A 12,800-nucleotide genomic window follows, 5' to 3' on the forward strand; every position below is an offset into this window, starting at 1 on the left:
AGGGGAAGCGTGTCTTGGAATGGGATTGGAATATCCTGCGTTGGGGAACACTGGGTTACTTTTGGGGCTAAGCTCTTGTCTTTTGGGGATGAGTGGAGCATGTTGCCAGCTGGGCCCGCCCAGGGGGTGGTTTGGGTGTTGGGGAAGGGGATGGGGGGGGGGGGGGGGGTTTCTCAGGAGCAGAGAGGAAGACCGAGCAGATTAGCCTACAGACCTTACATAAGAGGCCAGGTACCACGAAGCGTGAGGAGCACAGAGTACTGGGCCTTGTTCTTATGAGCAGCATCTTTACTTAGTATGGACCAGTTGAAGATACTTTCGTTAAATGTGAATGGGCTCAATTCTCCAGTTAAAAGGAGAAAGTTAGAACTCTACATACAAAAGGAGAATCCACATATAATTGCCTTGCAAGAAACCCACATCCAGACACGAGATCAATGGAGGGTCAGGGTTTGGGAATATGGCCGGCTCCACCAGGCCACGTAGTCATGTAAGAAAGGAGGGGTGATTCTTGCCCTGAAGGATGGGCTGGACCTGTCGATCAAATCTATACAGAAAGATAATCAGGGAAGGTACCTGGCGTTGCTGCTGGAGGGCAGAGGAAAGGTATATACCGTTGCCACGTTGTATGCACCCAATACTGGACAGGATGCCTTTCTCCAGAGGTCTCTTGTCCGTTTAAGGGACTTCGCCAAGGGGCATATAGTCTTAACTGGAGACTTAAACATGGCATGGGATCCGTCCAGGGATAGAAGCAGGGAAGTATGGGGTATGACGGGCGGGCCCTCTGGGGATCTTAAAAAGAAAATCCAGGACTTGCCTTAGTTGATGCTTGGAGGGAAACACGGGGAGGACAGGGGATACACATTTTATTCTTATGTCCATAGAACCCACTCTCGTATTGACTATATCTGGACCTCGGCCTCTCTCTTGGGACTTATCGCTGAGCTCTCTCTCTGCCCCATAGCAATATCGGACCACGCCCCTATGACATTAATCCTTCGAAGACCGCAGGGACCTCCAGGTCTGTGGAGATGGCGCTACCCCTCGGCACTGTTTAAGGATCCGGTCCTGGTCAGGGAGGTGGAGGAATATGTGGAAAAGAATACCTGGGAGGATACTTCTCCACAAGTATGGTGGTATGCTCTTAAGGCCACGATAAGGGGGAATATTTTGGCAATTAAAGCCAGGAGAGGGAGGGAGTTGAGGAGGGAATAGGAGATTGTGGGCAAGAGACTTAAGGAGGCAATGGCAAGGTTGGCCGTTAAGCACACACCGGCCGCCGCTAAAGAAGTTTGTACATTAAGAGGACAATTGAACCTTATCCAAACTAGAGCGGCCAAACGTAATTTACTACGTCTGCGACAGATACACTACATGAAAGCCAATAGGGCCGATAAGCTGCAAGCGTAAATGTTACGGAAGAACGAACAGCGCAAGACGATCTTAGCTATAAAGGGATAGGGGGGCCAGAGACGTACAGATATCGTAGCAATAGAGAGGGAGTTCCGTCAGTTCTACTCTACCTTATATACGTCAAGTACTCCTGATCCCGCACTGCAGCAGGCTTACCTGGGTAGAGTTGATCTCCCGGTCCTCTCGAGGGATGAGCGGGATCAGCTAGAGGGGGAAATAACTACTGATAAAGTCAGGAAAGAGATCTCCGAGCTCTCTCCAAATAAAGCCCCGGGGCCCAATGTCATGGTCGAGTTCTTTAAGAATCATAAAGAGAGTCTAATCCCTCACCTAACTAGGCTTTTCAACTGCGTTGGCTTGTGCGGTGTCTTCCCTAGCTCCATGGATGAGGCCAAAGTAACACTTATATATAAGCAGGGCAAGGATCCAGAGGAGTGTGGATCTTTCCGACCGATTGCACTTATAAATGTAGACGCAAAGATCTACACGAAGCTCCTGGCGTCCCGATTAGTTTCCCTCATGCCCAAACTGATACAAAACGATCAGGCGGGCTTTATAAAGGGGCGTCAGACCGCTGATAATGTGCGGAGAGGGATTCACTTAGTTGAGAAGTCTCAGATTAGGGGGATCCCTGGCCTTCGTTTAGCGGTTGATGCCGAAAAGGCTTTTGACCGTGTGGAGTGGGGCTTCTTGTTCGCCACTATGGTTAAGATGGGGTTTGGGCATAAATTTGTGGCTCGAGTAAAAGCGGCCTATCGGAGTCCATCCCTTCGGTTCGTGATCAATGGGCGGATCTCGGAACCAGTGCAAATGGAGAGGGGCACAAAGCAGGGCTGTCCTCTGTCTCTGTTACTTTATGCCCTTCATTTGAAACCTTTCTTAGAGGCGATAAGAGAGGACGAGGGGATAAAGGGCATGGTGTTTGGTGGGTGAACCCATAAGGTAGCCGAGTTTGCAGACGATATGTTGCTCACACTGACTGACCCTATGATATCAGTAGCAGCTTTGCAAGAGGAAGTGGATCACTTTGGCCGAGTAGCGGGACTGAAGGTGAATACCAATAAGTCAGAGGTCCTAGGCCTGAACCTGCCAACAGTTGCAGAGCAAAGTATTAAGCAGGGCTACGCTTTCAGGTGGTCATGCGGAGGATTTAGGTACCTAGGGATCTATCTTACCAAAACATTGGAGGAGCTCTATCGAGCGAACTACCTCCCACTGTTGGAGAGAATTAAGTGCAAGCTGATTGACTGGGGCCCATTGTACATCTCGTGGTTGGGGCGTATTAATGTTCTTAAACTGGCGGTGCTGCCGCGTTTGCTATATTTTTTTGCTGCTCTTCCGGTGGCAATCCCCGACTCCTTCTTTAGAACTCTGCATACTCTTACTAACCCATTTCTTTGGTGCCGCAAAAGACCCAGGGTGGCCGCGATTCTTATGAGGACTCTCGCCAGTCGAGGGGGCCTGGGGGAACCCGACTTTAGAGCATACTACTTGGCGGCTCAGGTGAGGGTTCTTCGAGATTGGCAGAGGGACGACCGGGGCAAGCCGTGGAGACCTATGGACAGGGTGGTGGTGGCCGGAAATCTGGAGGGAGCACTTTGGCTCCCGAAAGCGGATAGACCTCCTCAGATGTACAGGAGCCGAATCACTTCGACAGTTGGGGAGGCTTGGGATGCAGCAGTCGAAAGGGCACGCATAACTACCTTTCCCTCCCCTTACACACCACTTTATGATTACCCGCAATTCTCACCGGGTTATAAAACCTCGGGAGGGTGCCGGATGATTCGGGACATGTTTGAGGGGGATAAACTGAAGGACTTCGAGCAGTGTAAGACTGAGTTCGGGTTGAGGGAAACCCACAGATATGGATATATACAACTGAGGCATTGGTTGTCCCACCCAGACCAGAAACAGGCAGGCACACGTCCCTTGACTCTGTTTGAGAAGTATCTAGATACACATGAGGGAAACAGGGGCCTCATAGCATCCATCTACAAGGTTATTAAAATGGTAGAGGGCATTCCACGCAGAGCATACATGGAGAAATGGGAGGTGGCCACGGCCGTTGTAATAGACGAGGAAGAATGGCAGGAATTGTGGAAACAGATCCCGGAATTAACTAGATCTATCCAGACCCGGGAGATGTGGATGAAGCTAATCCATCAGTGGCACTTAACTCCAGTCAGACTTAATAAAATGTTTGTGTGCACCTCGCCGTTGCGTTGGAGGAACTGTGGAGAGCGGGGCTCGTGGGCCCACATTTGGTGGGATTGCCCAAGGTTGATCGCTTTTTGGGGGAGTATCCATCGGGCCACTGAACGAGTGCTAGGTATCACGTTGAATGGTAACAGAGGTCTCTCCATGCTAGGCCTCAATCGGAGCCTGCTGGAAATCCCCATGAAGTCGGGTTGTATGGTATACGTCACTATGATGATGGCTGCAGCAATGGCACTGGCGCACAGGTGGAGGTCAAAGGAACCCCCCCGTGAGCACAAATGGGTGGCGAGATTGTGGTCGGTCGTGGCCATGGAATGTCTCTCCTTACAGGGTCAACATAGGAAATTTCTGTCTGGCTGGGCTCCCTTGTTGAACTTTTTGAAAGAGAGCACGTAGAACCTGGTGCCCTAAAAGCATGGAACTACTTGGCATCATACTCCCTCAAGAGGACACTGATTTAGGAGTGGACTAGAGTCTAAAGGGAGCTTTGCCTGAACTTGGATATGATGTTCTGATCCTATTTTACCTGTTCTTTATTCCTCTACTATAAAGACGATATGGCTTCGTTATTACTGCTTCTGAGATTGAGGGGGGAGGGGGTGAGAGTTGGGGGGAGGGTGGGAGCTTTCCTCTCTTGTTACATTCCTTGTTCTTGGTTATTTGACATTGAATGGTTTCCTTGTTCTGTTCGATCTCTATCTCTTGTAAAATATCAATACAAATTAATTACAAAAAAAGTTTTGAGAAATTCAGGTAAGTATCTCTTCTATCATGCTAGAGACGGCCCATGGGGATATCCTTGATAAGACCACCACCGTTCTGAGCCAGGCAAGTGAGCAATAGGCCCAGCAATGCATGCCCATGTAGGGCCCAGCAATGCATGCCCATGTAGCCCTATGGGAGATAGTGGGGGGATGAAACGGCTATGCAAACTTACCTCCTTACTCCGATTTTCCAAGAGACAACCTCAGGGGTTCTGCACTCTATTGGGCCCAGGTACACTGTGCTTGGCAAGGTTGAGGTAGGTCCAGGGGTGATGGGTGCAGAGGTAATTTTCCGGACGCAGTACATGTATTAATGAACCATAGACTGGTCAGCTGGTCACCCTTGACACAAAAGGAAGAATACTTATGTGGAGCAGGGGACCTCCAAGGAGCGAAGAAGGGTGGATTCAATGGGAATCACCACAGTCCAGCAGCGACGGGCGATCTTCAGTTGACGAACAAAGTTCTGTTGGGACTAGAAGGCTGAAAATGCAGGAGCATGCGTCTTGTAGCTCAATTTGAAGATCTTCCAAGTTCCAAGGATGCACTTGGAACAGCAACGGCTGCAGCAAGGTATCCCAGGAGAGAGCTTGACAGGCCACCTGGTGGTCCATGGACCATCCCGGAGGCTCTGCTGAGCCTGCACGGATCCTCGAGCAGGCGTCAAGACTGGTTGTGCCTTCTGGTCCTGTGGTCGAAGCACTGAGGATGGGCTTCTTGAGATAAAGGCAGAGAAGAAGTGCTTCTCCGACTTGGCTTGAGGCAATGCTAGCCAGTTGCAGCAGTCATTATCTTGTCTTCAGCAGGCTGCTCTGTTTCATAGGGGTCTTGACTCCAGTGATGATCTATTGAATGTCTGCAGGAGTCCTCCTCTTATCTGGGACTTGGACTGGAGTTGCTACCAGCTCTACCAATGGTAAGGATCTGTGCCATTCAAACTAGCAGGGGCTGTCCAATCATGGTCGGACACTGGCCAAACATTATCTTCAGCAACAGACACTGTGACACAGATATGGACTCTGATCAGACAGCACCAGCCTCCACATCCGGCCACACACACAGACTGCCACTTTTCCCAGGAAATCAGAGGCCTGGAAAAGGGCTTTCTCTATATCACAATTCCGGACCGAGAGGTCAGGAGGAAGGCCAAAAAAAACATGGCAAAAGGACAGGAAACAATTGCATGGAACGACCATAATAGAGTAAATGGTACTCTATATGGCATTATGCTGTAAAATGCAAAAGTGCACCAGTAAAAAGTCGAAAAACACCATAGAAAAATATCATCTGCCACCCGCTGTTAGGGAGTTTACTAAATTCCACCTATGGTAGGATTGTAGAAGACACTGTTAGATGTACTGGGCTCCAACTCTTAGGTTTGGCCTGAACTACCCAAAAGGTTTGGTAGCAATGGTCGAGCAGCCAAGCTTAGTCTAGGGGGGAGAAGGGCTGTGGGAAAGTACAAAGACCTCTGGGCACACCGATAGTCAAGAATACACTTACACACTGTCATTTTATAAAAATATAGTTATGTATTATAAACACTAAGGCGACTAACACATTACTAGGATTACCAGTAGGTTAACTTATTCACATATATACAGTAAGGCATTTGTTAAGCATTACTCAATTCAATGGTAGATTCTTAGATGATATACAGGTAAGATGTCCGAGTGACATTTAAGTTAGCAAATCAATTTCTTCTACCAATATTCAATCTAATGGAACAAAGATTCTAGTAAGTAACTTCTAGGCAGCCTACACTCTAGAAAGTCCATCTCTATCTGGGGATGAGAGTCTCAAAGTCGGTGGAGACACTGGGTGACCAGGGCCCATGGGCAGAAGAACAAAGGAAGGCAGACACTGTCACATTTGGCAGTTTTCCTCCATGTTGCAGTTAGGTAAAATGTTAAGTTAAAAAAAGGTTTAGGGAGGTCCATTAGATGCTCTGTAGGATTGTAGCCCAAAGCACTGATGTCCTTTGGCCTGGAAGAATACTATTGGTTGTCCACCCTAAACTGTCTCAATAAGCCCAGGAGGAGCACAGATCAATGCAGCAAGCACCCAGGTTACCACCTAGGAGCCGGACCGTACCTTTTCCAAAAAAAGAAGACTGTCACCAGCAGGTCCCCATGGTAAGGTGGCAGCAGCTCCTGTTCGGATTCATGGCCTGTAGGCTGAAGAAAGATTTTTGGCAGGAGCAAACGGTCAGCTTCTTGTGATGGGATGCCCAGCAGATGATCTTCACAATACTGGCTCTTTAAGGCTTGACGCAAGCTTTGGTTCAGTGACGGTGGTCACTTGGCAGGCTTCTCTCTGTTTCTCGGTGTCTGGCTCAGTTGAAAAGACTTTCAGAATCAGGAAAGAGTAATTGTAGTCCCAGAAGGATGCCCAGAAGGTTCCGGCTGAAAGCACGCTTCAGGAGACGATGCACTGCAAAAGGTTGTATACGAATTGACTGAGTTACAATTGTCCGAATGACAATTGACCTTTTGCACAATTGACCGAATTTTAAAGGTCAATTAGTACATATATGCGGGGGGGGGACCCCCCACAACCCGCTACCCAATCCAAACCCCCCCACTCCCCTCCACCCAAACCTGGTATTCCACTCCGGGAGCCTAAATTTGATTTAAAAATATCCTTTAATCAACAAAATGTTAAAAAGTAGCATGGACACTTCCAACCCTCACCCAGCCTGACGGAAGTCCACCAAAGATGACGCGTTTCACTACTGCTCGTAACTTGGTCATATGACCAAGTTACGAGCAGTAGTGAAACCAAAGATGACGCGTTTCACTACTGCTCGTAACTCTTAAAAGTTGGAGGAAAGCATAACTCCAAAAAGATATAACCAAAATGGTTGAAAAAGGTTCCCAAAGGTAAGGTAAAAGATTGGGTGAGTGTGGAAAAAGGTTCCAAATCACTCAGGAGAACTGAGCAAAAAATAAAAAATCCAAGAGTCCAGCAAAAGTGCCGGAGGGACTCACAAGTAGGGAGAATTGCACCCAAAAAGGAAATTGTACCCAAACCCGCCCATCCTGGAAACATTGTATTTGTAACCACAAAAGTTACAAAACAAAAATTTAGAAGGATACAAAGTATCCTAACCACACTCCAGTGTAAGGTGATGAGTACACCTTTAAAGGTTCAAGAAATCCACTAAAGGAGGCCGTCTCCCAGTACTGATATTCTTAGGGATGGGTGCGTTTTCCCATAAGAAGGAGCAAACAGCAAGAGAAGTAAAGTAGAAGGCTTAGTCAGGCCAGCAAGCACAACAGCAAGGACGTTCCGTACGAGCCTATGGGGGGTGGGGAGGAAGGAGCTTAAAGAACATCTTTCCTAGCAGCTCCTATAACAGTTGAGGAATACATCTTACAGCAAATCTAACTTGAGACAACCTCTATGCTATCATTAAAGGGCACAGTCATGTTATGCTAGTGACCTAAACATGGAGAAGGAACTCTGATTTTCAGGATCAATCACTACTGTATTGCAGTCTGAAATTCCTTATGCATGGACAACAATCGAATAGGCACAGTAAAAAGATGTCTGTGCAAAAGAGGAAACACAAGTCTTTTTATGATGTTTGTTAGTAGTGCTGTAGGTCTTGTGATTGCAGAGTCATCACTGAACACCAATCTAAAATCTCCTCCCTTGTGGTCAGGGGGGAGACAGCCGCTACCTGATCCTAACCCTGGGGGTGGTATCATGAGGGAGGATCACATGGGAGGAGATGGCTGTCAAGGGGAAGTGGGGACTCCTTTGGGAGAGGCACAGTATTCACCTTATTGTGAGGATGAGTGTCCGGCTATTCCCGAATATCTGATGGCATGCTGTCATTCCCCAAGTCCCTCCCATGAGGCAGCCCAGTGGACCTTCTGTGATAAGTTACTGAGAGAGAATAAGTTGCATACCATGGGAGTTCCTGAATCACATGCGACATCCTCTAATGGCCATGACTTTGTCTTGGGTTGAAACCTTAGCCCTAATGTTAAGTCACCCAGGACTCATATAAACATCTCCTAATTCAGTTCAACCATCAAATAGTAATGAATAGGTTTAAAAGACTCAAACACATTATGGACTTCAAGATCCATAAGGCCTGTGGTAGTGGGACGAGGAAGAAGGACCAAGAGTCAATGAGTATCAAAGGTGCCATTGAAGGGAATATGCGGTCTAGTTGATTTAAGGCAAGTACCTGAGCAGGACATTTAAACTCGAAAATGGACCACAGCTGGGTGGAAGACGCAGGAAAGGAGCAGCAGAAGCCGTCAGGAACAACACTGAAGTGGTTGGAGCTGCAGCAGGAGAGCAGATGCCAGCAGAAGTCGACACAGGGACAGAAAGCGGGCTGTTTTGCAGAGTACGTGCAGTAGGAAGCAGAGTTTGGGTGAGCTGCAGGGAGAGAAGCCCAGCTGTAGGAGAGACATGCTCCCGACACGAGTTCCCTGGAGGTGCTCGAGGATGCAGAGGGCTGGTGGGGCTCACGAGAGAGGCCGTGCAGGTGGTGGCAGGTACGGAAGAGCTATCGCACAAATTACTGATCCACTGAGGGTCCACCGCAGCAGCAGAGAACTTCACTGAGACGCCAAACTGAGCCAATGAGTTGGCCTGCCATAGAAGGTAACCCCATTTATACGTTTATAAAATTCAGACTAATTTGAATACTGAGCAAGTACAAAAAGCAAGCAAAAAGGGTGAAATTCTTCATTTGTGAAATGTCAATTTGGGGAAACCTGTAACCCACTTTGCCAGCAGAACAGAGATTATAACAAAGAGAGAAAGGGGCAATTCTCTCCCGAGACATCAGTTTGGGGAAATCTCTAACCCATATTGCCACTAACAGAAGAGACCAACCGTAGTAGTAGGAGTTTTCTTCCTGGCAGGAGAGTGAACCAGGAAAGGGACCATTTGTAGTTAGTCCTGGCAGGGGAGTAGACCAGGAAAGAAACAGTTGATTTGAAGAGAAGCGATTGTGGTAAAAAGGTGTTGTGGAAAGACATTGGTAACTTTATCATTTTGACAAACTGTTACATCATCAAAGGGAGTTGCTGTGCAATCCTGATAAAAGTATTCAATTGGAAGAATAATTGTGATATACTAATATGTGTTTGTGAAAGAGACATTAAACTTTACAAAGTGGAAGGACCCATTGGATGGAAAGATATTTGGTGTTGAACTGAACAGAACTTTGTTTAATCAGAACTTTTCCAAGAGTATTCTTCAATTGATCTAGGGGAAGGGAGCCCAACCCTAGACACAAGGGGTACTTTCTAAAAACTATACGTTTGAATCTTTGCATTGTTTTGTTGAACTGAAGACCGTCAAATATTTTTGTTGCATGTACTAGTGTGAGGGTCAGAGACTTTTTGGACACTAGGTCATCTTTTTTTAAAGTTCTAGTTTGCTAGGTAGGGATATTCTCCTTAGGTTAGGGAAAGATGGGCGTTTATCTCACCCCTTTTATTTTAATAAATGTCAAACATTGAGAAAACTACCCTTTTGTGTCCGCCTAGCATTTCTGATCCCCCAGTCTCCAAACACTTGCCTACAGATGGAGAACAAAAAACCTATTCTGTCATGTGCTAGCACACACAATATGTTCACCTAAAACACGATAGCAGGAACAAATGAAAGAGCATGACTCATCACTAAGGTGGATAGTGCCACATTTGCCATCTACCACTTATCATACCAATACTTTTCTCTGCTACAGAAACTAAAAGGCACCTGTAAGCCAAAATCTAAAAATAAGCCATAATTACATGCTCATGAAAAGTACCACCTGAATTGAGAAAATCCTATACAATTGTTACTTTGCGAGCAGAGGTTAAAGGATTGAGATCAGAGAAATTGCATCAACTTGATAAGGCAAGGCAGATGACCATGGGTGAAGCTGCCACCTTTCAAGTTTATATTGTAAAGCATCAACTTACAATAAGATTACCAAAAGTACAAAGTGCTATGGTCCTTGTCTCCAGTACTGGCGAGTGCTTGGACAGCTCTTGCGTGGGGCTGAAAGAGCTTGTGGATGTAGGAATCTTGGCATTTCATTCTTACAAACTTGGAAACATTGCTTTCAGGATGAGTGACTCTTGAGTCTGCCTTCCTGGGACTGGGATCTGTGGCTTGTTGGCACACCGGTACATGCAGCAAACACATAAACCCCTTGTTAAATCTTGCCAGGCTTCTGTATACTGGTGCAAATGTAGCTTACAAATTATAAAACTGGTCAGTGGCCTGCAGAGATGTGTTTTGCTAAGTATTAACCCTGCACTTTTATTTTGTTATGCAGGATGGAAATGACATTCAGCGCAAGCCTGGGGACCGCTGGATGATCCGTGGGCCTTTGGAGTATGTGCCCCCTGTGGAGGTGCAGGTGCTGCTGACCCGAGAGGCTATACCACTGGATGAGAATGAGGGCATCTACGTGCGGGATATCAAGACTGGCAAGGTAAGATATCACAAACTGAGCGACAAGAAGTAGTTGAGGCTCCTGAGCACATGCTGAGGTTTGTAAGAGTGACACGGTGGCCTTCGTATTTAGCTGTTTGACTTGCGAAGCTAAGTAGTATTGAGGGGCAGCTCCTCCAAAGGGGAATGGATACGCCCGGGGACAGTGGGGGGGCACAAGACTAGAGCCTTAGCATGCTGAATTCTAATCCGGTAACAAACTCTTTTCATTTTATAGCATTCCTATCTACTTAATTGAGACCACCTGCATATCTGCAGATGGTATGTATGGCACTGGACTGATTTTTGGGAGTCTTTTTTTTAACCTCACTCCCACCTGCTGCCAGGTACTACTTTCCCTATGGAAAGTACTGCAGGGGGACCCTGCCCCCATTTAATTTCTATTTAGTGCATTTCCGCACTGTTACAGTGGAACAGTCAGACTGGTGACAAAGTTAGCGTCTAACATTTTTGGGTGCATTCCTTTGCCACAAACATTTTACCACAAGCTAATCTTTTGGCAACAAGGTGGTCAAAAGGACTGTTCCTATCCTTTTTGCTCACTGGGTGTGTGGGCATCTTTCTCCCTTGCCAGGTAAGAACTGGCCATATTTAGGCCCACTCCTTTCACTGGCTTTTCTGGCAGAAGCTGGAAATCTCGCCGGCATCCTTGTCGAGGGAAATGAGAATCTCGTGGCTCTGTTGATGCTGCTCTTTGCCTAAGACAAAAGTCTTCCTGAAGTCCGAGTCCTATAGTCCTGCTTCTTCGTGTTTGCCATTTCTGCGCAGGCTTATTCCAAAGTACTCCCAATACCTCAGGTAGCTAAGGGTTTCCCCAACATCATGGGAACCATCAGAATCCTTTCTGAGGCTCCAGCCAGGTCCAGACAGGCAGGGGGGGGGGGGTTGGCGTACATACCTACAGGGAACTCTGTAGATTTTCCTGTGGGCCTCTGATCATAGGCCTCTTTTGTGTGGTTACCTATTTTATTCCCAAATGTTCTTACGGGAAAGGAGTTGGTGTTGCGCACATGTAATGTGGGGCAAATTTTAAAAACATTTCCAGGGCCACTTTTGGTTCCCAGTCCATCCCTGGTGGTGATCCATTCCCAAAAGGTTTCTGAGACTGGAATTGTTGAATTGCCAGACCCTGCTGCAAGGCCTTTCAAGGATGGGGGAAAAGTAGTTGTTTTCCTCAATGGCCGTGACAGTTGGGATAGATAGCTGTCTCTTCTCGACCCAGGAAACCTAACTTACTTTGGAAATATTTTGACAACCATCTAACCTAATGGCGAGATGACACATCCAACCAAAGAGGAAGCAAAGCCTCTATAAAAGGTAGTAACAATAGCTGTGCGATCCACCTTAAAGTCAGGTGGGAGGACGGTTGGTGGGTAAGGCCAGTTAGTCTACACAGTTAACCAAAGAAACCACACACACTGATATACTGAACAAATATCCAATTGATTACATTTACAAATATAAACTCTTATCCAGTTAAAAGAAAGTACTTAATGTACATATAGCACATGAGGGAATCAGTGTATGTATAAAAAAAATAGCGGTTGTCCGTTTGAAAAGACTAGGGAAGTCAGACACAATAAAACATTATATTTACAAAGTCCTTCTCTGTACCCAGGATGCCACGCAAACGAGAACAGTATTCTTGACCCTCTAGCATGTAGTGCCAGAGTGATCCGAATGCACACTGCATTAAATATATATGGACATGGGGGATAAAAGCCGATCTTCACCAACCATACCCAGAGGACACCGAAAAAGGCAAGAATACATTTAGGCTGCTCGTACTAGCACATTATACTATTCGGAAAAAGATACAGTAAAGCCTTACAGGGACCCAAAGTAAGCAAGTATTTCACATTGACAGAAATGGAATGTAAGACTTTTAAAAAACCTATTTAAAATCCAGGGCACACAGTCAAATTC

General features: G+C 46.7%; 1 protein-coding gene across 3 annotated transcripts in view; it reads left to right on the forward strand.

The window, feature by feature from the left end:
* The window catches only part of MVP (major vault protein), a 352,386-nt gene that overhangs the window by 256,133 nt on the left and 83,453 nt on the right, over positions 1-12,800 (forward strand). For all 3 annotated transcript variants that reach the window (XM_069652030.1, XM_069652029.1, XM_069652028.1), the window contains exon 9: positions 10,696-10,854. In XM_069652030.1, the coding sequence (XP_069508131.1) occupies positions 10,696-10,854 (159 nt within the window). The remainder of the gene's footprint in view (positions 1-10,695; positions 10,855-12,800) is intronic.

This window comes from Ambystoma mexicanum, chromosome 3p, assembly GCF_040938575.1.
Source record: "Ambystoma mexicanum isolate Mex_15411 chromosome 3p, UKY_AmexF1_1, whole genome shotgun sequence".
Classification (NCBI taxonomy): Eukaryota; Metazoa; Chordata; class Amphibia; order Caudata; family Ambystomatidae; genus Ambystoma; species Ambystoma mexicanum.